This window comes from Drosophila rhopaloa, unplaced genomic scaffold (assembly GCF_018152115.1).
Source record: "Drosophila rhopaloa isolate 14029-0021.01 unplaced genomic scaffold, ASM1815211v1 contig_178, whole genome shotgun sequence".
NCBI classification, from domain to species: domain Eukaryota; kingdom Metazoa; phylum Arthropoda; class Insecta; order Diptera; family Drosophilidae; genus Drosophila; species Drosophila rhopaloa.
This window is the reverse complement of record NW_025335059.1, coordinates 7,091,378-7,115,053: the sequence shown is the minus strand read 5'-3', so window position 1 is coordinate 7,115,053 and position 23,676 is coordinate 7,091,378. Positions and strand designations below refer to the sequence as shown.

General features: G+C 38.1%; 5 protein-coding genes and 1 pseudogene across 5 annotated transcripts; 4 read left to right on the top strand and 2 right to left on the bottom strand.

Moving 5' to 3' along the window:
- Positions 1 to 399: 399 nt before the first annotated feature.
- Positions 400 to 4,397, bottom strand: LOC108042754 (UDP-glycosyltransferase UGT5). The gene is made up of 3 exons (XM_017121188.2): positions 4,118 to 4,397; positions 1,779 to 2,038; positions 400 to 1,567 (listed from the first exon to the last, which is right to left on the bottom strand). The coding sequence occupies exons 1-3, from the start codon at positions 4,353 to 4,355 to the stop codon at positions 509 to 511; spliced, it is 1,557 nt and encodes a 518-aa protein (XP_016976677.1). The 5' UTR covers positions 4,356 to 4,397; the 3' UTR covers positions 400 to 508.
- An 835-nt stretch (positions 4,398 to 5,232) lies between these two features.
- LOC108042752 (UDP-glucosyltransferase 2) lies at positions 5,233 to 7,324 on the top strand. The gene is made up of 2 exons (XM_017121186.2): positions 5,233 to 5,496; positions 5,967 to 7,324. Exons 1-2 carry the CDS (start codon positions 5,250 to 5,252, stop codon positions 7,289 to 7,291), a joined length of 1,572 nt encoding a protein of 523 aa, XP_016976675.1. The 5' UTR covers positions 5,233 to 5,249; the 3' UTR covers positions 7,292 to 7,324.
- A 642-nt stretch (positions 7,325 to 7,966) lies between these two features.
- Positions 7,967 to 10,480, bottom strand: LOC123037569 (annotated as a pseudogene).
- Positions 10,481 to 11,882: 1,402 nt separating this feature from the next.
- On the top strand, positions 11,883 to 15,037 carry LOC108041915 (UDP-glycosyltransferase UGT5-like). Its single transcript, XM_044458916.1, has 3 exons — positions 11,883 to 12,222; positions 13,611 to 13,870; positions 13,938 to 15,037. The coding sequence occupies exons 1-3, from the start codon at positions 11,970 to 11,972 to the stop codon at positions 15,009 to 15,011; spliced, it is 1,587 nt and encodes a 528-aa protein (XP_044314851.1). The 5' UTR covers positions 11,883 to 11,969; the 3' UTR covers positions 15,012 to 15,037.
- A 2,077-nt stretch (positions 15,038 to 17,114) lies between these two features.
- Positions 17,115 to 19,742, top strand: LOC108041944 (UDP-glycosyltransferase UGT5). Its single transcript, XM_017120017.2, has 3 exons — positions 17,115 to 17,514; positions 18,131 to 18,390; positions 18,457 to 19,742. The coding sequence occupies exons 1-3, from the start codon at positions 17,262 to 17,264 to the stop codon at positions 19,528 to 19,530; spliced, it is 1,587 nt and encodes a 528-aa protein (XP_016975506.2). The 5' UTR covers positions 17,115 to 17,261; the 3' UTR covers positions 19,531 to 19,742.
- A 1,696-nt stretch (positions 19,743 to 21,438) lies between these two features.
- Positions 21,439 to 23,448, top strand: LOC108041934 (juvenile hormone esterase). Its single transcript, XM_017120004.1, has 4 exons — positions 21,439 to 22,477; positions 22,543 to 22,872; positions 22,932 to 23,064; positions 23,120 to 23,448. The coding sequence occupies exons 1-4, from the start codon at positions 21,463 to 21,465 to the stop codon at positions 23,292 to 23,294; spliced, it is 1,653 nt and encodes a 550-aa protein (XP_016975493.1). The 5' UTR covers positions 21,439 to 21,462; the 3' UTR covers positions 23,295 to 23,448.
- Positions 23,449 to 23,676: the final 228 nt, after the last annotated feature.

The window sequence follows — 23,676 nt, the reverse complement described above, 5'->3', positions numbered from 1 at the left end:
TGTTTGTGCAATAGGTGGAAAAGATGAAAACAATTTTGTGCAGCATGCTGTTAGGTAGTAATTTGTTTTTGGCCTCGAAAATGGAAGTGGGTCTATGAAATTTGAAACCGGGGCAGAAATTCAAATGTTTGGCAATTACAACCGTTTGTTAGAGATAATTAAATAGATTGAATAAACTTAATAGGCATGGATTATTTTTCATTTATAGTTTTACATTGCTTTTAACAATCTAAATTGTGAGGATGTAAAGATTTAAAGTCTAAAGAACTATTATTAAATGTAACTGAGGTTTTCAAAAATATAGTGTTTGTCTTACAATTATTACAATATTCCAATGATCACCCATTTACGAATATTCTTAGTTAAAAAAAAAAACTTTTCTTTCTTGTTCGAGATATATCAGTATTTCATAAATTTCTATCCATCAATTTTCATATACATAAGACTTCTTATTATTCACGCTTATATCCACTTATTAATGTTTTATTTTCAGCAAAAATTTATTTATTTAGTTACTTTTAACTTTCATTTCTTTTCTCTTTCCCCCAGAAAGGAATTTCCTAAACAGCTTAAAAATAGCAAGAGGAACAACGATTCCCAGAAATATAACTAACCCTACAATTATTAAAAGCACATCCACATTGTGATATTGCCACCAATTCAGTCTTTGGGCCGCACTCTGCAAGTAGGCAGCTCCCTGGTGACGGGTCACATGTTCCACCCAGTATATGGCATTTTCCAAGGGCGTCTGCTGCTGATCCCGATACCGGAAGGACATGCCCTGCACTACTCTAGTGAAGGCCGGCTCACTGGTGATCCTCTCGATCGCGTCTCTGAAATCCTGGGCCTTCAGGGACTTAAAGTCCAGCATAATGCCATAGCCAGTCTGCTCGGCATGGGCCATATTGAAGAACTGGTCGCTGAAGATTGGCAATCCGATGACTGGTTTGCCATGATAAATGGACTCCGTGGTGCTCAGCATTCCTCCGTGGGTCACAAAAGCCAAGACCTTCGGATGGGCTAGAATGTCGGTCTGTGGGAACCAGTCGGAGATGTAGACATTCTCTGGCTTTTGGGGCAGATCCTCCAGCTCGAATTTCCAGAGAACTCGCTGTTTTAGTCCACGGAACGCTCTCAGAATCTCTTGAACCTTTGCTGGCGGTAAGTCCTTGCTCTTGAGATTCGAACCCATGGAGAAGTAGATGGCTCCGTGCTCCGATTCATTGATAAATCTTTCGATCTTCTCGGGAAGCGGGCTTAGATTGCCATCGATATGCATGCCACCCACTTCAATCATGTTGGGTGAGTAAGGTCGTGGGAAACTCAGTGACGCATGCTGGTTGATGAGCACCAGCGAGGCATTCCTGCGCATTTCGTAGAAACACCTTTTGTTTTCCGGGAAGAACTCCTTGTAGAGCTGCTCCTGTCCCGGTAAATAATAGTAGTCTAGTAGAAATCGTTCATAGGCAAGGAAAGCCACGTTTAGAAGGCGTTCATAGAGCGACATGTGATCATTGAAGGGCAACATTATGTGGGGCACAAAGGAAGCTGGAGCTGGTGATCCAACCTATAAAGAAAAATTATAAATTAGTAGGCCAAAAGAAAGGTACTAAGTCTAAAAACATAAGAAGAGTATTCCTCCAAAAGGTATTTCGTGAATTTTGGAAAATATTTATAAAATTATCTTAACTAGTCTGAAACTTACGTTAAAGATTGATCGCAAAACCTAAAACTTTATTATTCTTTAATTCCTAATAAATTCGGTAATGATTACTTACCATATCTGTGATAAAGGTCAGACCTCCACCCGTGCTCAATCCAATGAGTGGGGCCTTGAAGTGTTCTGCTAAGCCATAGTGGGCATCATTATAAAATGTCTCACAAATTACGGCATCGAAACTTTGATTGCTCCTTAAAAAATCCTGGAAATTGGAGTCCTCGAAAAGACCTCTTGTTATGCGGAATCCCATTTGATAGTGATCAATAAGCTTCTGAGTTACTGGTTTTTGAATGGATTTCCACAAGGCAGCAATGTCTCCTAATAAAAAACACAGTTTTTTAATTAATAAAATAAAGCTACAAATAAGGAAGGAAGCAAACATTGGCAAGTCGAAGTTTATATACGCATGCAGTTATTACAAAACGACTAAATTTCAATTTGTATGCCTATATTACTAAAAACAATGAAGCTATGTCTGTGCATTATCGGCTTGAATTTGGTAAAGTTTGAAATGCAGATTTTTAGAGAATCAAATCACAAGTCTTTAGAGGTATGCCACTTTGGAATCGGCTTAAGTTTGGTAAAGTTATGGACTCTAGAAGTGCAACTTTGGGTCACTCTATTACAAGGCATTGGAAAGTTAGAAAAAACTAACATGAAAATGGGTTAAAAATTTGATCATCGGTAAATGGAAAATGTTGAATGCAGATTTTTAGAGAATCAAACCACAAGTCTTTAGAGGTATGCCACTTTGGAATCGGCTTAAGTTTGGTAAAGTTATGATCTCTCGAAGACCAATTTTGGGCCACTCTATTACAAGACATTGAAAAGTTAGAAATAACTAACATGAAAATGGGTTAAAAATTTGATCAACGGTAAATTGAAAATGTTGAATGCAGATTTTTAGAGAATCGAACCACAAGTCTTTAGAGGTATGCCACTTTGGAATCGGCTTAAGTTTGGTAAAGTTATGGACTCTAGAAGTGCAACTTTGGGTCACTCTATTACAAGGCATTGGAAAGTTAGAAAAAACTAACATGAAAATGGGTTAAAAATTTGATCATCGGTAAATGGAAAATGTTGAATGCAGATTTTTAGAGAATCAAACCACAAGTCTTTAGAGGTATGCCACTTTGGAATCGGCTTAAGTTTGGTAAAGTTATGATCTCTCGAAGACCAATTTTGGGCCACTCTATTACAAGACATTGAAAAGTTAGAAATAACTAACATGAAAATGGGTTAAAAATTTGATCAACGGTAAATTGAAAATTTTGAATGCAGATTTTTAGAGAATCGAACCACAAGTCTTTAGAGGTATGCCACTTTGGAATCGGCTTAAGTTTGGTAAAGTTATGGACTCTAGAAGTCCAATTTTGGGTCAACGTTAAACAAGCAATCGGAAAATTAGAAATAACTAACATGAAAATGGGTTAAAAATTTGATCAACGGTAAATTGAAAATGTTGAATGCAGATTTTTAGAGAATCGAACCACAAGTCTTTAGAGGTATGCCACTTTGGGATCGGCTTAAGTTTGGTAAAGTTATGGACGCTAGAAGTCCAATTTTGGGTCACTCTATTACAAGACATTGGAAAGTTAGAAATAACTAACATAAAAAAGGGTTCAAAATTTGATCAACGGTAAATTGAAAATATTGAATGCAGATTTTTAGAGAATCGAACCACAAGTCTTTAGAGGTATGCCACTTTGGAATCGGCTTAAGTTTGGTAAAGTTATGGACTCTAGAAGTCCAATTTTGGGTCAACGTTAAACAAGCAATCGGAAAATTAGAAATAACTAACATGAAAATGGGTTAAAAATTTGATCAACGGTAAATTGAAAATATTGAATGCAGATTTTTAGAGAATCGAACCACAAGTCTTTAGAGGTATGCCACTTTGGAATCGACTTAAGTTTAGTAAAGTTATGGTCTCTCGAAGACCAATTTTGGGTCACTCTATTACAATATATTGGAAAATTAGAAATAACTAACATGAAAATGGGTTAAAAATTTGATCAACGGTAAATTGAAAATGTTGAATGCAGATTTTTAGAGAATCGAACCACAAGTCTTTAGAGGTATGCCACTTTGGAATCGGCTTTAATTTGGTAAAGTTATGGACTCTAGAAGACAAATTTTGGGTCACTCAATTACAAGATATTTTTGTCCGATTTTAATTGGAATAAATTCGTAATACCATAGTATTTTAATATTACCAAATACCAAAAATTAAAAAAAAAATTAAAAACAACAAAGTTATACTTTTTTTATATTTTTTTTGGCGATTGTTCCTATGGGAGCTTTATGATATAGTCTCCTTCACTGCGTTGCAAACTTTTGACTGAAATTATAATACCCTCCGCAAGGGTACAAAAATAATCGTAATATTATACTCACCCCGCATTACTTTAATCACATTTGGTACATTGACATCGTGATAACCTGGTATGGGATTCTTCAGGGGAAATACGGATACTACAGTAATCTCATGTCCTGAATTGACCAATCCCTTGGCCAAGGCATGACCCACATTAAAATGCGACCGTCCCGCCGAGTTTAGAATCATTAGGAAATTGTAAGCATTTGAGAATCCAAAGCTAATTGTTATTCCCAAAATGAAGGCCAATAAACGCATGATGCTGAAAATCGATCGAGGAACTTATAACCGAACCGAGCAGAGCACGCTGCTTTAACAAACTGAGCATGTTTGCCGTGCTCAACATATCTTTATATAGATATCATTTCCACTCGATTATTGTGAAATTCTTAATTTGCGTGAGGCTCAGCACGGTGTGGACAGAAGCCAAAAGGTAAACACACTTGTTTGATTGTAGTAAATTGTGTAGGTCAAGTCGACTGATGAGTGAGCTATAGCTGAAAATATTAGTCAAACATTACTGTAACTAGTTGATTTTATTCGTAAGTTCATATTTTTCCAATATAAACAACTAATATTTATTTTCTAAGCCAGTTTATTTTGGCTTTACTATTGTATAAATATCAAGAGTGTTTAAATATGTAGTGTAGTGTCAAGAAGTGAATTGTGCTGATCAATCAGCATATGAATTAAACCACTTAAGTTCTCAAAAGAGCACACACAAACAAAACTCGTTTGACTCAACTCAAAAGCTATTAAGCAAAGAGTATTTTGTAGTGAGAAGAATTAAGTGATAATGCGTGTAAGAGAACAAGAAAAAATAAAGAGAACTTGAAAATATTAAGTATAATGAAAATTATAATATTAAATTTATTAAAATATATATTTATTATTTAACAATTATTAAGATCTATTTGTTAATTTTTCTTATAAATGACAAAGTAAAGTAAAACTTAAACAAATTAATACAGATAAAGCTTAACCAGAAAATTAGTTTTTAGTATATTGTACCCAAAATAATATATCAATTTGTAAAAACTCTTCAAACGTATTGCTAATCCACTCACAACTTATCTTATCAAATTCTATAACTAGCAGCTACAAAAGCAGTCGCTCTTCAGTCTGGTTAGAACTTCCGAAGGTGCTGTCATAATGCGTTGTTGGCTCCTCAATTCTTGGCTTTTTATTTTAGTGCCCTTTTTGGGCCAGGTTTGGGGCTACTCTTTCCTGTTGGTGAGCCACACTGCATCTAAATCACATCACGACGTAGGATTGGCGTTGGCCAAAGGCTTAACTACCGCCGGTCATGAGGTCACATTGATATCGCCATTTCCCCAGAAGAAACCCGTCAAAAATCTAATCGATATTCACACACCAAATATTATCACCGTAATGGAAGGTGAGTCTTATTTTTAAGTGGTTTAGTAAAACTTATTCGCTAACTGGCACGTAATTTCTTATCGCTTAGAATAATTTTGCGTCATCTGATAAGGTAGAACATGCCTAATTCTCAATGGGTCAACAACAAATTGGTTGCTTTTGTCGGCTTTTATTAAAAGATTTAATTTTGTATTGTTATTTTTCGAAATTGCTTTAATATTTGGTTTAAAACAAATTAAATTACCTAAGCAGAAGAACAAAAATCTTATATTTTGTAGAAGTTATGCATAACCTCAGAATCAGATTCTGAATGCTAAAAAATATAATTCTATTCAATTTATACAAAGTTATAGCTTTTTAGGTATGTAAAAAAATGCCATAAATCTTTTTCATTGTTTGATAAATATATTTGCTTGCTAAATATCAAAAATTATTTCAAGAAAAGAACTTAAACTTCTCTATTTACCTTCACTTATTTGTATCCAATAGTTTACAAAGCGAGGATTCTGGAGAATGCCAAGAGACCGGTCGTTCTGCGCTATCCATATATGAGTGCAATGGGATTGGACTTGACAGAAGCTCTTTTTAAGGCTCCGGCGGTGAAGGAGCTGTTGGGTCAAAACCGTACCTTCGATGGAGTCATCTGCGAGAGCTTCATGAACGACGCCCACTACGGATTTGCCGAACACTTTGGAGCTCCACTGATCACCCTGAGCTCTTTGGGAGCTACAGGATGGACTTCAGATTTGGTGGGCACTCCCTCACCACCTTCGTATGTGCCGCATAATTTACTCCGTTTCGGTGACCACATGAACTTCTGGGAGCGAGCCCAAAATCTGGGATTCCAGATATACGAATTTTTCTACCAGAACTTGATCAATCTACCCAGACACGAAGTGCTGTATAGGAAATACTTTCCCAACAACAAACAGGACTTCTATGAGATGCGCAAAAGTACTTCGTTGGTGTTGCTAAACAATCATGTTTCGCTGAGCAATCCACGTCCGTATTCGCCAAATATGATCGAAGTGGGTGGCATGCACGTGAATCGCAAGGAGCCGAAGCCCCTGCCCAAGGATATTCGGGAATTCGTCGAGGGAGCCGAGCACGGGGTAATCTATTTCTCATTGGGCTCCAATCTGAAAAGCAAAGATTTGCCCAAGGAGAAACGAAAAGCAATTGTGGAGACTTTAAGGAGTCTTAAGTACCGGGTACTTTGGAAGTATGAGGAGGAAACCTTTGCTGACAAACCCGATAATGTATTTGTATCGAAGTGGTTCCCACAAGACGATATTCTGGCACACGACAAAGTGATTGCCTTCATAACCCATGGCGGACTTTTGAGCACCATGGAATCGATTTACCATGGAAAACCGGTCGTGGGAATTCCCTTTTTCGGCGATCAGTTTATGAACATGGCAAAGGCCGAACAATCGGGATATGGAATCACCGTAAACTACGCCCAACTCACAGCTCCTTTGTTCCGGTCTGCCATCGATAGGATCACCAGTGATCCCAGCTACCTTGAACGGGTCAAGATCATGTCCAATCAGTTCCGGGATCAGAAGGAAACGCCTCTGGAGAGGGCTGTGTACTGGGTGGAGCATGTGACTCGACAAAAGGGAGCTAAGTACATGAGAAGTGCCTGTCAGGATCTGAACTTCGTGGAATACCATAATTTGGATGTGCTGGCTGTGTTCTTTGCGGTTATAGGCTTGGTTTTTCTTTTAATCTTTTTCACAATACGTCTTGTGATTATTAAAGTAAAAGGCAGTAAACTAAGGTCTAAAAGTCTAAAAAAGAAAATAAATTAGTTTAAGTTAAACAAGAAAGGAAAGCTAACTTCGGGCGGAGCCGAAGTTGATATACCCTTGCAGAATACTCTGTAAATTATATTCTCCAAAATTATTCATAATATGCATTCTTAATACTCAATCCCAACTTCCTAACTTTAAAAACACCAAAGTTAAAGCATTTCCAATTGTTCAGTTATATGGCAGCTATAAGATATAGTCGGCCGATCCTTATGAAATTTAATAGGTCGGATTGATTGGCTAAAAATGAAACCCATAGAAAATCCCAACTTCCTAACTTTACAAACACCAAAGTTATAGCATTTCCGATCATTCAGTTATATGGCAGCTATAGGATATAGTCGGCCGATCCTTATGAAATTTAGTATGTCGGATTGATTGGTCAAAAATAAAACCTCTAGAAAATCCCAACTTCCTAACTTTACAAACACCAAAGTTATGCCATTTCCGATCAATCAGTTATATGGCAGCTATAGGATATAGTCGGCCGATCTCGGCCGTTCTGACATATATACTGCGTGCAAAGGAAAGAAGGGTGTGTGCAAAGTTTGAACTCGATAGCTTTAAAACTGAGAGACTAGTTTGCGTAGAAACAGCCAGACGGACAGACGGACATGGCTATATCAACTCAGGAGGTGATCCTGATCAAGAATATATATACTTTATAGGGTCGGAGATGTCTCCTTCACTGCGTTGCACACTTTTGACCAAAATTATAATACCCTCTGCAAGGGTATAAAAATTATTTAATTATCAAATTAGTAATATTATGGGAAGGGCTGTGAAGACAAAACATTAACAATTATTTCCATCCCCATGTTTGCCATTACCATTAAAGCTTAATAAATAAATTTCAAAAAATAAAAAGGCAAGGCCAGTAAAGATGCTAAGAAAACTTTATACTCATAAACCCCACTTATTTGTTTAAATAGGGTTTCAATTATGATTATTTAAATCAATATATATAAAACTTGCAATATTAGAAATAACTTTTTTTCAAGCTAAGAAATTATTCAATAATAATAAAAATGTAAAAAAAAAACAAGAAAGAAAGTTTTAATACCTTCATTCTGAAGTATATGTATACATATGTACTTTTTTTATTATTCAGACCTAGCTTTTGTAATTTTCATTAAAAAAGGGCATCTTTAGTTAATTTTAACTTTCATTTCTTTTCTCTTTCCCCCAGAAAGGAATTTCCTAAACAGCTTAAAAATAGCAAGAAGAACAACGATTCCCAGAAATATAACTAACCCTACAATTATTAAAAGCACATCCACATTGTAATATTGCCACCAATTCAGTCTTTGGGCCGCACTCCGCAAGTAGGCAGCTCCCTGGTGACGGGTCACATGTTCCACCCAGTATATGGCATTTTCCAGGGGCGTCTGTTGCTGATCCCGATACCGGAAGGACATGCCCTGCACCACTCTAGTGTAGGCCGGCTCACTGGTAATCCTCTCGATGGCCTCCCGGAAATCCTGGGCCTTCAGGGATTTAAAGTCCAGCATAATGCCATAGCCAGTCTGCTCGGCATGGGCCATATTGAAGAACTGGTCGCTGAAGATCGGCAATCCGATGACTGGTTTGCCATGATAAATGGACTCCGTGGTGCTCAGCATTCCTCCGTGGGTCACAAAAGCCAAGACCTTCGGATGGGCTAGAATGTCGGTCTGTGGGAACCAGTCCGAGATGTATACATTCTCTGGCTTTTGGGGCAGATCCTCCAGTTCGAATTTCCAAAGAACTCGCTGTTTCAGTCCACGGAACGCTCTCAGAATCTCTTGAATCTTTCCTGGCGGCAAGTCCTTGCTCTTGAGATTCGAACCCATGGAGAAGTAGATGGCTCCGTGCTCCGATTCATTGATAAATCTTCCGATCTTCTCGGGAAGCCACCCACTTCAATCATGTTGGGTGAGTAAGGTCGTGGGAAACTCAGGGACGCATGCTGGTTGATGAGCACCAGCGAGGCATTCCTGCGCATTTCGTAGAAACACCTTTTGTTGTCCGGGAAGAACTCCTTGTAGAGCTGCTCCTGTCCCGGTAAATAATAGTAGTCTAGTAGAAATCGTTCATAGGCAAGGAAAGCCACGTTTAGAAGGCGATCATAGAGCGACATGTGATCATTGAAGGGCAACATTATGTGGGGCACAAACGAAGCTGGAGCTGGTGATCCAACCTAAAAATGAAAATTATAAATGAATTATAAATTAGTAGGTCCAATAAAATATCCTACTTTGGAAACGGGTTGCAAATATTAAATTAAACCATTTAGGAAAACATAGAACTTAATCCTAAAGATAAATCTTAATGGGATAATAAAACTCAAGGGTGTGTACAAATTTCAACGCCTTAAAGATTTATCGCTTAAAAGTTGTAAACTTTATTATTCTGAAATTACGAAACGTTAATAAATTGTAAGATAGTTACTTGAATTTACTTAAAACATTTATCGCAAAATTTTGTAAGCTTTATTACTCTTTAATTCCGATGCATGTTATGATCATTTTTTATTTACGAAAACTCACGATAAATTCGGTGGAGATTTACTTACCATATCTGTGATAAAGGTCAGACCTCCACCCGTGCTCAATCCAATGAGTGGGGCCTTGAAGTGTTCTGCTAAGCCATAGTGGGCATCATTATAAAAGGTCTCGCAAATCACGGCATCGAAACTTTGATTGCTCCTTAAAAAATCCTGGAAATTGGAGTCCTCGAAAAGTCCTCTTGTTATGCGGAATCCCATTTGATAGTAATCAATGAGCTTCTGAGTTACTGGTTTTTGGATGGATTCCCACAAAGCAGCAATGTCTCCTAAAAAAATTTTAAAATTTGATTTAATAAAGTTAAATTAAAAAATTAAATAGTTTCTTAAATAATAATATTTGTACTTACCATTCATTACGTTAATCACATTTGGTACATTGATATCATGATAACCTGGTATGGGATTCTTCAGAGGAAACACGGAAACTACAGTAATCTCATGTCCTGAATTGACCAATCCCTTGGCCAAGGCATGACCCACATTAAAATGCGAATGACACGCCGAGTTTAGAATCATTAGGAAGTTGTAAGCATTTGAGTATCCCAAGCTAACTGTTATTCCAAAAATAAAGGCCAATAAACGCATAATGATGAAAATCGATCGAGGAACTGACACCCACCACGTTTCTTAACAAACTGAGAATGTTTGCCGCGCTCAACATAAATTTACAGAACATTGATATCAGAGACAGCTTATTGTGAAGTTCTACTGGTTGAGGCCCAACGCAGTATGAACACAAGCTAAAATGTAATCTTACATGTTTGATTGTGGAAAAGTGTGTAGATAAAGGCGACTGTTGAGTGAGCTATAGCTGAAAATGTAAGCCGAAAATTAAATAAAGAGATAATGCGCGTAAGACCACCAATGTGTAGGATAACCACTTCAAACGTATCCACTCACAACTCTTATCCACTCTTATCAAATCCAATAGTTAACAGCTCAAAAACAGTCGCTCTTCATTTTGGTTAAAAACTTCTGAAAGTGCTGTGAAAATGCGTTGTGGACTTCTCAAGAATTGACTTTTTATTTTGGTGCCCTTTTTGGGCCAGGTTTGGGGTACTCTTACCATCGCTTTGGCCAATGGTTTAGTTGACGCCGGTCAGAAAGTCACACTGATATCGTCATTCCCCAAAAGAAACCTCTAAAAATTTAATCGATGTCGACACACCAATTATTATCACCGTAATTGGAGGTGAGTCTTATCTTTGAATTGTCATTTGTAATCTGATAAGATGAAAACTTGCCTAATTCTTAATGGGTCAACAAAAAATTAGTTGGTATTGCCGTGTTTTAAAAATATATTCCATTTCATAATTTTTGAGAACTTTTTCACTCAAATAAAAATTGTTAGAAATTTATCCAAATTGCTAATATGTATTGGAAATTATATTAAAATCTTTTATTTTTTGAAGTAGTTATCCCTAACTACACAAATACCTTTAAACTCGAAATGCTTCAAATAATAATATAATTTTTGTCAACTAAGCTTGACATTTTTTAAATTTGTTTAATAATTAAATGTTTTTCAAATAGTTACCATTTAACTTTATTTAGCTGTACTCATTTCTATCCCATAGTTTGGCGAAGATTCTGGATTTTGCCAAGAAGCCGGTCATTCTGCGCTATCCATTAATAAGTGCAATGGGATTAGGTATGACAGAAGCACGGACATGGCTAGATCGACTCTCTTGGTGATGCTGATCAAGATTATATACTTTATAGGGTCGGAAATGTCTCCTTCACTGCGTTGCAAACTTTTGACTGAAATTATAAACAAAGCAAAGAAAACAGGTGAGAGCGTTTGTATCGTGAGTAGCCTACACAAATTGATTGTTCGATTTCGGCAGCGTAACGATAATAGATAATCATAGATATGAAGAGAGATCTTGAGTGTACTGTTGCTGGTCATGAGAGCGATAAAGCGCCCGAGATACCAATACAAGAAGTCTCCTTCTCCCCAAAATGGGTCCTAACCCAACCACATATAAATACCCCATCAAAGGCTAGCAGCGGCCTTCAGTTTATTCCTAATCGCTGAGGCGATATTATATACCCCGTAAAAAACAGTTCACAAGTGGCCAAAATTAAGTGCAATTACTTGTTAGAAATCAAAGTCCAAAAACGGGAAAAATGAAACCAACCGCTGGCCAAAAGAGTTTTCTGGCCCTGCTGTTTCTTTGTTTTTTAAGCTGTGCATCGGCTTATAACTACTTGGTGGTTCTCCCTACCGCTGCCCGATCCCATTACCATGTGGGATCTGCTCTGGCCAAGGGATTAGCCAGCGCAGGACATCAGGTGACCATTATCTCCCCTTTTGAGCTGAAAAAACCCATTAAAAACATTAAAGATGTGACGTTAAGGAAGGTTCTGGCAGACTTGAAAGGTGAGTTTAGCTAACAAATTGGTATAAGCATTACACAATCAGACTTGTTTGTCTTTCATGAATGAAATTTTTCTGCTCAAATATTAAACCACGTTCTAATGCAAAAAAGATAACTTTGTGGTGTTACAAAACGCAGTTAATAGTTATGTAACAATCAAGAAACTAAAAAGGTTGTTTCATTTGGCTTTCATCTATATATTTGAAAAATATGAAATCCCTTCACTAAAAAATAACTCATATTGGATGACCTTGACACATGTATATATTTTTTTATATATATTTTGTACAGATAAACTTGAATGTTTTACTGCGTTAAGACGAGAAAAGTACAATTTATAAAAACACCCAATCTAATGGATAACAAATACACAAAATCTCCGTTACAGAAGAATTGATTATATAATTGGTTTGATAATTTTTATGAAAAATCAGTGGCTCATTTTTTGGTTTCATTGTTTATGATAACGTAGGTAACCATTATAATCCATTAATGCTCATACACTAAATCGACACTATCTCGTTTCTTATCGCTAATTATACCCTTGCAGAGGGTATTATAATTTTGGTCAAAAGTGTGCAACGCAGTGAAGGAGACATCTCCGACCCTATAAAGTATATATATTCTTGATCAGGATCACCTCCTGAGTTGATATAGCCATGTCCGTCTGTCCGTCTGTCTGTCCGTCTGTCCGTCTGTCTGTTTCTACGCAAACTAGTCTCTCAGTTTTGAAGCTATCGAGTTGAAACTTTGCACACACCCTTCTTTCCTTTGCACGCAGTATATATGTCGGAACGGCCGGGATCGGCCGACTATATCCTATAGCTGCCATATAACTGATTGATCGGAAATGCCATAACTTTGGTGTTTGTGAAGTTAGGAAGTTGGGATTTTCTATGGGTTTTATATTAGGCCAATCAATCCGACCTACCAAATTTCATAAGGATCGGCCGACTATATCCTATATCCGCCATATAACTGATTGATCGGAAATGCCATAACTTTGGTGTTTGTGAAGTTAGGAAGTTGGGATTTTCTATCTGTTTTATTTTTAGCCAATCAATCCGACCTATCAAATTTCATAAGGATCGGCCGACTATATCCTATAGCTGCCATATAACTGAACGATTGGAAATGCCATAACTTTGGTGTTTTTAAAGTTAGGAAGTTGGGATTTTTTATGAGTATTAAGAATGCATCATATGAATAATTTTGGAGAATATAATTTACAGAGTATTCTGCAAGGGTATATCAACTTCGGCTCCGCCCGAAGTTAGCTTTCCTTTCTTGTTTTATTATACTATAATGCAAAATTTGTTGTCAAGAGTCCACTATCAAATATATTAGTCACTCAATTCAAAAAATAATAATTCATTTAACTTATTCTTAGGAAGAATGACAAACATATTGGAATCAACAAAGCAACCCTTAGCCCAAAGGATCATGAAAGTTTATGACATGGGAATTGAAATAACTGAACGTCTGCTGAGTGAACCCTCTGTAATTGAACTGATGAATTCGAATCAGACCTTTGACGCCGTAATATCTGAGGTTTTCGTAAACGAAGCTCATTTTGGACTGGCAGAGCATTTCAAGGCCCCACTTATAGGACTCGGTCCTTTTGGGGCCATTAGCTGGAACACAGATCTGGTGAGACTTCCATCGAATAAGTTTTATAAGGCTCAAAACTAAAATCATACTTCTGTTACTCGTATAGGTTGGATCTCCCTCACCGCCCTCATATGTTCCGAGTGCTCTGCTCAAGTTCAGTGACCACATGACTCTCGTCGAGCGGGTGGGCAACCTGGCCTTCCTCACCTACGAGTATGTGTTCCTCAACTACTTCTATCTGCCGCGCCAAGAAGTCATTTACCGCAAGCACTTCCCCAACAACAAGCAGGACTTCTATGAGATGCGCAAGAACACGGCCTTGGTGCTGCTGAATCAGCATGTCTCCCTCAGTTTTCCCCGACCCTATTCACCCAATATGATCGAGGTTGGCGGTATGCACATTAATCGAAAACGCCAGCCGCTGCCCAAGGACATTCAAGAGTTCATCGAGGGAGCAAAGCATGGATGTATTTATTTCTCGATGGGTTCCAACCTAAAGAGCACAATCCTGCCGCTGGAGAAACGACAGGCTCTGATCGACACCTTCGCCCAGTTGAAGCAGCGTGTCCTGTGGAAGTTCGAGGACACAGATATGCCCGGAAAACCACCGAATGTCTTCATCTCCGACTGGTTTCCCCAGGACGATATTTTGGCCCATGAAAATGTGATAGCCTTCATCACCCACGGCGGTTTGCTGAGCACCACGGAGTCCATTTACCACCGCAAACCCTTTGTGGGGATCCCAATCTTTGGCGATCAGTTCCTGAACATGGCTCGCGCCGAGCAGAATGGATATGGAGTCACGGTACACTACGACGATTTGACTGCCCCTAAACTTTTGGCGGCCATTCACCGACTAATCGAAGATCCTGAGGCAACCAAAAAGGTGCGCGACATGTCAGACAGATATCGGGATCAGCCTCAGACTCCATTGGAGCGGGCTGTTTTCTGGGTGGAGCACGTGTCCCGGCACAAGGGTGCCAAATATCTGAGGAGCGCCTCCCAGGATCTGAACTTCATTCAGTACCACAACCTGGATGCCATTCTAATCCTGTATGGCGGCATTATATTCGTGTTCTTTTGTCTTTTCCTGCTGATCCGTTGGGTGTGGCGCCTTTTGCAAGAACTGTTTATAAAGAATGAAAATTCCAAGCCAAAACCAAAAGCCAAGCGGAATTAAACCCAAGTGATAATTTTGTTTGGTATCCATGACCAGTCTAAAATTTAGGGTGCTTTAAAATAAACTTATTTTCAGAGGTGTAATTTTGTAAAAAATTAATTCTAAAATAGTCTTTTAAAATGTTTTGTAAATAGCTTACAGTCAATAAAAAAATGCATAATTTTATGATTTTTCTGATTCAAGAAAATAATAGATAAAATAGTTCCAGAAGTATAATGTTTTAATATCTAGTGTATATATTCTAAAAAGTGATATTTAAATAGCAAAAAAAGTCTGAATAGTATTATAAGAGTTTAAAGATATTATTTTTTATATATATTTTTTTTCGACATTTCAGAAGAATAGCTACCTCAACTATTTTAACACCACTATATAGATTGTAAAATGGCCACCAATTCAGTCTTTGGGCCGCACCAAATTTAATATCAGAAATGTTGCATTTTGGAAGTGCGATCGTCATGACTTTTCACCTCGTTAAGGGGTGTTTTTTGATTGATATTAGAAATAAACTATTTTCTTAAGCTTAAGAATTGTTCAAGATAAATAAAAAATAAATTTAAGCAAGCTAATAAATCCAATAAAATGATTTTCTTTACAATTAAATAAGTTCAAAAACAAGAAAGGAAAGCTAACTTCGGGCGGAGCCGAAGTTGATATACCCTTGCAGAATACTCTGTAAATTATATTCTCCAAAATTATTCATATGATGCATTCTTAATACTCATAAAAAATCCGAACTTCCTAACTTTAACAACAACAAAGTTATGGCATTTCCAATCGTTCAGTTATATGGCAGCTATAGGATATAGTCGGCCGATCCTTATGAAATTTGATAGGTCGGATTGATTGGCCAAAAATAAAATCCATAGAAAATCCCAACTTCCTAACTTTACAAACACCAAAGTTATGGCATTTCCGATCAATCAGTTATATGGCAGCTATAGGATATAGTCGGCCGATCCTTATGAAATTTGGTAGGTCGGATTGATTGGCCAAATATAAAACCCATAGAAAATCCCAACTTTCTAACTTTACAAACACCAAAGTTATGGCATTTCCGATCAATCAGTTATATGGCAGCTATAGGATATAGTCGGCCGATCCTTATGAAATTTGGTAGGTCGGATTGATTGGCCAAATATAAAACCCATAGAAAATCCCAACTTTCTAACTTTACAAACACCAAAGTTATGGGATTTCCGATCAATCAGTTATATGGCAGCTATAGGATATAGTCGGCCGATCCTTATGAAATTTGGTAGGTCGGATTGATTGGCCAAATATAAAACCCATAGAAAATCCCAACTTCCTAACTTTACAAACACGAAAGTTATGGCATTTCCGATCAATCAGTTATATGGCAGCTATAGGATATAGTCGGCCGATCCCGGCCGTTCCGACTTATATACTGCGTGCAAAGGAAAGAAGGGTGTGTGCAAAGTTTCAATCCGATAGCTTTAAAACTGAGAGACTAGTTTGCGTAGAAACAGACAGACGGACAGACGGACAGACGGACAGACGGACAGACGGACAGACGGACAGACGGACATGGCTATATCAACTCAGGAGGTGATCCTGATCAAGAATATATATACTTTATAGGGTCGGAGATGTCTCCTTCACTGCGTTGCACACTTTTGACCAAAATTATAATACCCTCTGCAAGGGTATAAATATATTTGTATATAAATATGGAAGTGAAAAATTCACAGACGCCCTCATGCTACATTCTTAATAATATGCTTTTGTTGAATAGTAATTTAAACAGTCATTGGAGCGGGAAGAGGAACCTAGAAACAAAACAAAAATTGAAGTCATAACCGAAAAGCCGGTAAACAAAACAAAAAAACCAAGATTCGAGAATAAAACAAAACAGATAATGAAGGCGGTTGAGAGGCGAGAGCGTTTGGATCGTGAGTAGCCTGCAAATATTGAATGTTCGCTTTCGGCAGCGTAACGATGATAGATCATAGCTATAAAGAGAGAACTTGAGTGGTCAAGAGAGCGATTTAGAGACTGCGATACCAATATACAGAGTCACCCTCTCCCCAAATTGGGACCTAACCCAACCACTTATAATTACCTCATCGCATGGCGAAGCTTACTCAGTTTATTCTGAGTCGCCAAGGCGACAGTACCCATACATCAGCTCCATAGAACACAGTCGCCGGCCGATAAGAACACAGTTCCCAAGTGGCAACAATTAAGTGGAATTAATTGTTTAGAAATCATAGTCCGAAAATCGGAAAAATGAAACCAACAGCTGGCCAAACACGTTTTGTGGCCCTGCTGCTACTTTGTTTTCTAAGCTGCGCATCGGCCTATAACTATTTGGTGGTTCTCCATACCGCCGCCCGATCCCATTACCATGTGGGATCTGCATTGGCCAAGGGATTAGCCAGCGCCGGACATCAGGTGACCATTGTCTCCCCTTTCGAGTTGAAAAAACCCATCAAAAACATCAAAGATGTAACGGCTAAGAGCGTTCTGGCCTCCATGCAAGGTGAGTTTAGCTAACAAATTGGTTTGAGCATTACACAATCACACTTGTTTGCCTAATGCTACACTAATGGTCTTCCATCAATGAAATTTCTCTGTAAACTCATATAAAAAACCTTGTTCTAGTGCAACAATATTTCATCATATAAAACGCAGTTATTAGTTAAACTAATTATTAAGCTAAAAAGGGTGCTTATTTGGCTTTTATCTATATATTTGAATAAAACTTGTAATTGGCCAATGGCTTAAACCGGTTAGGTTACATAAAAGTGATTTCAGTTTCGATTCACTGGTGAAACACTTAATTAAGATATTTCCAATACATTGATAATGAGGATAGATAGATAACAGATATACAGAGTCTCCTTTGTAAAAGAAAACAATTAAATAATTAGTTTCATAATTTTATTGAAAAACAGTGGGTCATTCCTCGGTATAAATTTTTATGAAAACCTCGGTAGATTATAAATTATAAGTCCCCATACCCTTCGACACTATTTCTTTTCTTATCGTAAATTTCATTACACTGCAAATGCTGTTATCTAGAACCCGCTATCAAATATATTAGTTTCTTAATTCAAGAAAATACTTACCTTGTTTACTTTTTCTTAAAATTGAAGGAAGAATGGCAAACTTATTGGAATCATCAAAAAGACCTATAATCGAACAAATCATTAATTTCCATGAAATGGGTATTGAAATAACTGAACTTCTGCTGAGTGAACCCTCTGTAATTGAACTGATGAAATCGAATCAGACCTTTGACGCCGTAATATCTGAGGTTTTCCTAAACGAAGCTCATTTTGGACTAGCAGAGCATTTCAAGGCCCCACTTATTGGGCTGGGCACTTTTGGGGCCATTAGCTGGAACACAGATCTGGTGAGTTTTTCTTCGAATAAGTTTCATAAGGCTCATAGCTAAAATCAAATTTTTTGTACTTTATAGGTTGGATCTCCCTCACCGCCCTCATATGTTCCGAGTGCTCTGCTCAAGTTCAGTGACCACATGACTCTCGTCGAGCGGGTGGGCAACCTGGCCTTCCTCACCTACGAGTATGTGTTCCTCAACTACTTCTACTTGCCGCGTCAAGAAGTACTTTACCGCAAGCACTTCCCCAACAACAAGCAGGACTTCTATGAGATGCGGAAGAACACGGCCTTGGTGCTGCTGAATCAGCATGTCTCCCTCAGTTTCCCTCGGCCCTATTCACCCAATATGATCGAGGTGGGCGGTATGCACATCAATCGCAAGCGCCAGCCGCTGCCCAAGGACATTCAAGAGTTCATTGAGGGAGCAAAGCATGGATGTATTTATTTCTCGATGGGTTCCAACCTGAAGAGCAAAATCCTGCCGCTGGAGAAACGACAGGCTCTGATCGACACCTTCGCCCAGTTGAAACAGCGTGTCCTGTGGAAGTTCGAGGACACAGATATGCCCGGAAAACCAGCGAATGTCTTCATCTCCGACTGGTTTCCCCAGGACGATATTTTGGCCCATGAAAATGTGATAGCCTTCATCACCCACGGCGGTTTGCTGAGCACCACGGAGTCCATTTACCACCGCAAACCCTTTGTGGGGATCCCAATCTTTGGCGATCAGTTCCTGAACATGGCTCGCGCCGAGCAGAATGGATATGGAGTCACGGTACACTACGACGATTTGACTGCCCCTAAACTTTTGGCGGCCATTCACCGACTAATCGAAGATCCTGAGGCCACCAAGAAGGTGCGCGACATGTCCGACAGATATCGGGATCAGCCTCAGACTCCGTTGGAACGGGCTGTTTTTTGGGTGGAGCACGTGTCCCGGCACAAGGGTGCCAAATACCTGAGGAGCGCCTCCCAGGATCTGAACTTCATTCAGTACCACAACCTGGATGCCATTCTAATCCTGTATGGCGGCATTATATTCGTGTTCCTTTGTCTTTTCCTGCTGATCCGTTGGGTGTGGCGCCTTTTGCAGGAATTGTTTATAAAGAAAGAAAATTCCAAGCCGAAACAAAAAGCCAAGCGCAATTAAACCCAATTGATAATTAGTTAGTATTCATGACCAGTTTAAAATAGGGTGCTTTAAAATGAGTTATTTTTAGCTATTTCAGTGGTGCAATTTGGTGAGAAATAAATAAAAAATTATTTCAGAAATAAATTCCTCTAAAATCTTTTGTCTGTATACATTACAAATATATTTTTCAATTTACTCACAGCTGGGAAAGTTGAAAATACTTTAAGAAGCAAAACTGCATTTTCATTTCAATTTTTCGATTCCAATTGTAAATGATAAAAGACAGGGAATTTATTTGCAAGTGTCTATACGTTTTCCTACAAAATATCTTCAAACTCGTAACCATTTCATGTTGTTGGGGAGCTCGTGAAAATTTCATTTGATTTTACAGTGGGGTTGTGCGGTTGGATTCGGCCTGCAGCTTGAAACTTGTAAACTAAAATGGAAAATATTTTGAACTTTTATCGAAAAAAAGCTACGTTGCTCTTGCTATTCTCCTTTTCGATTCTCTTCTGCTTTCATTTCCCTTTATAGTTGTGCACTCCTACAAAAATAATGTAGTAACAATAATTTTGTATTACCTTTCTATAAACAAATTTAACTAAACAATATTAAGTGCAAAATGTTTCTTTATAAGACCAGTAAATGTACAAAATTCTATTGGCTTATAAATTTCAATCCTGGTAAATTATTGTATTGTTTCAGCTAAGAGTATATGTAGTTTCGATTGAGCGGAAATACCTTTTTTTTGGCTCCTATTTTCTACGCTCTTTTCTTTCATGGTGATGCAAGTTGCACATAGTTAACGCTTCAGTTGTAAAAATGCCCATCAGCGCGTTCAAATTTTTAACAGCAACCAACTGCGTGCCACGCCCCTGCTACACCCACTTACGCCCCCGGCTAAATGCTTTTATTTTCTTTACCGTGCATCCCCCTCTTCTCATCCTTTTTGGCGCGCAAAAGGCGTGTAAAACTTTAAGCCCAACTTATTGAAACTGTTTTGTGCCATGGCAGCGTCCGTCGCGGAAATGTTGGCGGCTTTAGTGCCGATCCGGTTTAAAAAGGAGACAAGGAGCTATTGTTTTTGTGGCATTATGCATCACGAAATAGGGAAAAGACTTAACAAATGATTATTTGGTTATAATTTGTTGATAAAAAAACATCCAAATGTAAGCATGGTTGGAAAGAAACCACAAAACGATCACCCACTCAAAAAGAAAATATTATGTTGTAAGAAAACCAATACTTTATGTAAAATTAAATAGTATTTATTTAAAAATATAGCCTATTTCACCTTTATTATACATAAAATTATAGGCCTACAATTGGTTTTTATAGAAACTTGTTGGGGAATTTTTTTAAGATTCACAGAAAATAAAATTAAATGGAACTATTAAAGTTCAGTGATATAATCTAGGAAACTTAGTTAGAACCAATAAGGAATCATTTTAATTTATTAAGTTAAATAAATTAATCCAATTAGTTTGCCTTATTATAAGCTAAATTTAAAAACAAAAAGATTACATTATTATAATTCCCATAAAAACACAAATATTAATAATTACAGATAAATAATATTTGACGTTTTGAGATTTAAGCTTTTAGGTTTTAGTATTTTTATTTTTATTAAAAATGAATTTATTTGTTAAACAATAATGTACTATTTGAACTGACTTTTGTCATCTTTATTGAAAATTCTTTTTAAAAGTAAAACAAATAACCCTTTTGAGTAGCTGTTTTACGTATTCCTTTGTTCTCATCTTTAGCGACTATTCAGCTGCGCAACATCGTATGAATCTGTACATATAGAGACGGCCAAGTGATCTTGTTATTATGCCAGATCAGTCGCAATCGTTGCTGGGTAAACCCCCAATACCAATTTCAGCCGCATGATTTAGTATAAAAACGACAGTGGAAACTTTTACATCTCAGTTTCAGTCAGTCGGCGAGATGATAAAGTTCTTTACAGTGGAACTGCTGGTTCTGCTGGCCAGTTCATCGGTTTTCTCCATCGAAGTGGACACCGAACTGGGACGAGTGCGGGGATCGAATTTGACCTCCAGATTGGGATTGCCGTTCCATGCCTTTCGTGGCATTCGCTATGCAGAGCCGCCTTTGGGGAACTTACGGTTTGTGAATCCCCAGCCTGTGAAATCCTGGTCTCCAACGACTTTTGATGCCACCGAAGATGGACCGATGTGCCCTCAACCGTGGGACAATATGACCGATGTTTCCGAGGACTGTTTGCGGCTGAATGTGTATACGAAGGATTTGAAAGGTCGCCGACCAGTGATCGTCTTTCTGCATCCCGGCGGCTTTTATGTGTTCTCGGGGCAAAGTAAATATTTGGCCGGTCCCGAACATTTAATGGATCGCGATTGTGTGCTGGTCTCGCTGAATTACCGGCTGGGTAGCTTGGGCTTCCTGGCCACCGGAACCAAGGAAGCTCCGGGCAATGCAGGACTCAAGGATCAGGTTTTGGCATTGCGATGGATTCAGAAGCATATCCACCGTTTTGGTGGTGACCCCGGAAGTGTGACCCTTTTGGGCTATAGTGCGGGTAGTATCAGCGTAGCTCTGCACATGCTATCCCCCATGTCGAGGGGTCTATTTCATCGCGGCATTTGTATGAGTGCCTCACCATATGGACCAGTTCCCTTTAAAAGCAATGACCTTTTATTGGCCCAACGACAGGCTAGACTATTGAAGTGCCCCCAAGAATCAGTCAAGAAAATGGTGGAGTGTATGAGACAAAAACCCTACTTGGATTATGTGAGTACCTACAACGGCATGTTTGAGTTTGGCTGGAATCCCGTGCTCAACTGGAGGATAGTAGTTGAAGAGGACTTTGGGCAGGAGCGTTACCTAATCGAGAGTCCCTTCAAAACAGCTCGACGTGGCGACTTCCACAAGGTGCCCCTCATCACTGGCATTACGGAGTTTGAATTCCTTTCTGGAGCATTTTGTAAGTTCTAATTTTAAAAGGCAATTGTAATGTGATATAACCAAACCTCTTATTATTACCCACAGTTGATTTGCGGAATGAGAGCATTGTGAGCAAATACAACCAGGACTGGGAACACTTTGCTTCAATTGCCCTGCTTTTGGATCGTAACTCTACCCACTCACAAAATGCCAGTCGAGTTTTGAGGGATTATTATATGCCAGAGAGTAGGGACAAGCTGGAATATCCGAAGTCCCTCAAGGGAATGGGAGAACTCCTTAGCGATGCCCTGATTGGAGTGTCCTTCAATCGTTTTCTTCGCATAATGGCCCCCCACACACCCATTTACACCTATCTGTTTCGGTATAAGGGTAGATATAGTTTCTTGAAAAATCCCGATAATCAAGAAGCAATGGGTGAGCAGTTGTAAAAAATTACCCCGAATTTTACATATTTATTATTGTTAAACTTACAGGTCCCGTTCACCATGATGAGCTCTTATACTTATTCCATGTGGGTCTTTTGAGTCCTCTATTAAAACGAGAGGACCCTGAGAACTTTATAATTGAGCGTTTGACGCGTATGTGGATTGAGTTTGCTCAAAAGGGGTAAGTGTTCATATTTTACTTTATGAAATTTGTTGTTTAATGTGTTGTTTACCAGTGATCCCCACAACAAGAACGATGAGTACCTGAAAGATCTTAACTGGCCACTTCACAACTCTCACGATCAAGCTTATTTGGAAATCGGTAACAATCTTACGGCAAAAACTGGTGGCTTCTTTCTAGAGCGATATAAAATCTGGGAAGAATTATTTCCTCTGTCAAGCTTTTCTTAGAAGTTTTCCTGCATATTTAATCGCATTTCCTTATATAATCAAAATTAACTTTATATATATATTCCTTATTTTTATTAGTGGATATTTCTACAAAATTCCAAACCCTACTAAACTTAAAGTTATTCCGCAATAAAACAAATATTCCTTGAAAACAGTTATACTTACTTAAATTTTGTTGAATGATTATCCTGAAAAACCTTTAATTTTCAAGATAAATCAAACACAACAAGAAAGGAAAGCTAACTTCGGGCGGAGCCGAAGTTGATATACCCTTGCAGAATACTCTGTAAATTATATTCTCCAAAATTATTCATATAATGCATTCTTAATACTCATAAAAAATCCCAACTTCCTAACTTTACAAACACGAAAGTTATGGCAT

Bases quoted from the DNA above. Each gene is read 5' to 3' on its own strand.
- LOC108042754 (XM_017121188.2), bottom strand. From the start codon at position 4,355: ATGCGTTTATTGGCCTTCATTTTGGGAATAACAATTAGCTTTGGATTC. The intron at 2,039-4,117 runs GTGAGTATAATA...GTTTTTTATTAG, and splicing joins TGTGATTAAAGTAATGCGGG to GAGACATTGCTGCCTTGTGG. The intron at 1,568-1,778 runs GTAAGTAATCAT...TTTTCTTTATAG, and splicing joins TGACCTTTATCACAGATATG to GTTGGATCACCAGCTCCAGC.
- LOC108042752 (XM_017121186.2), top strand. From the start codon at position 5,250: ATGCGTTGTTGGCTCCTCAATTCTTGGCTTTTTATTTTAGTGCCCTTT. The intron at 5,497-5,966 runs GTGAGTCTTATT...TGTATCCAATAG, and splicing joins TATTATCACCGTAATGGAAG to TTTACAAAGCGAGGATTCTG.
- LOC108041915 (XM_044458916.1), top strand. From the start codon at position 11,970: ATGAAACCAACCGCTGGCCAAAAGAGTTTTCTGGCCCTGCTGTTTCTT. The intron at 12,223-13,610 runs GTGAGTTTAGCT...ACTTATTCTTAG, and splicing joins GGTTCTGGCAGACTTGAAAG to GAAGAATGACAAACATATTG. The intron at 13,871-13,937 runs GTGAGACTTCCA...TTACTCGTATAG, and splicing joins TTAGCTGGAACACAGATCTG to GTTGGATCTCCCTCACCGCC.
- LOC108041944 (XM_017120017.2), top strand. From the start codon at position 17,262: ATGAAACCAACAGCTGGCCAAACACGTTTTGTGGCCCTGCTGCTACTT. The intron at 17,515-18,130 runs GTGAGTTTAGCT...TTAAAATTGAAG, and splicing joins CGTTCTGGCCTCCATGCAAG to GAAGAATGGCAAACTTATTG. The intron at 18,391-18,456 runs GTGAGTTTTTCT...TGTACTTTATAG, and splicing joins TTAGCTGGAACACAGATCTG to GTTGGATCTCCCTCACCGCC.
- LOC108041934 (XM_017120004.1), top strand. From the start codon at position 21,463: ATGATAAAGTTCTTTACAGTGGAACTGCTGGTTCTGCTGGCCAGTTCA. The intron at 22,478-22,542 runs GTAAGTTCTAAT...TATTACCCACAG, and splicing joins ATTCCTTTCTGGAGCATTTT to TTGATTTGCGGAATGAGAGC. The intron at 23,065-23,119 runs GTAAGTGTTCAT...GTTGTTTACCAG, and splicing joins ATTGAGTTTGCTCAAAAGGG to TGATCCCCACAACAAGAACG.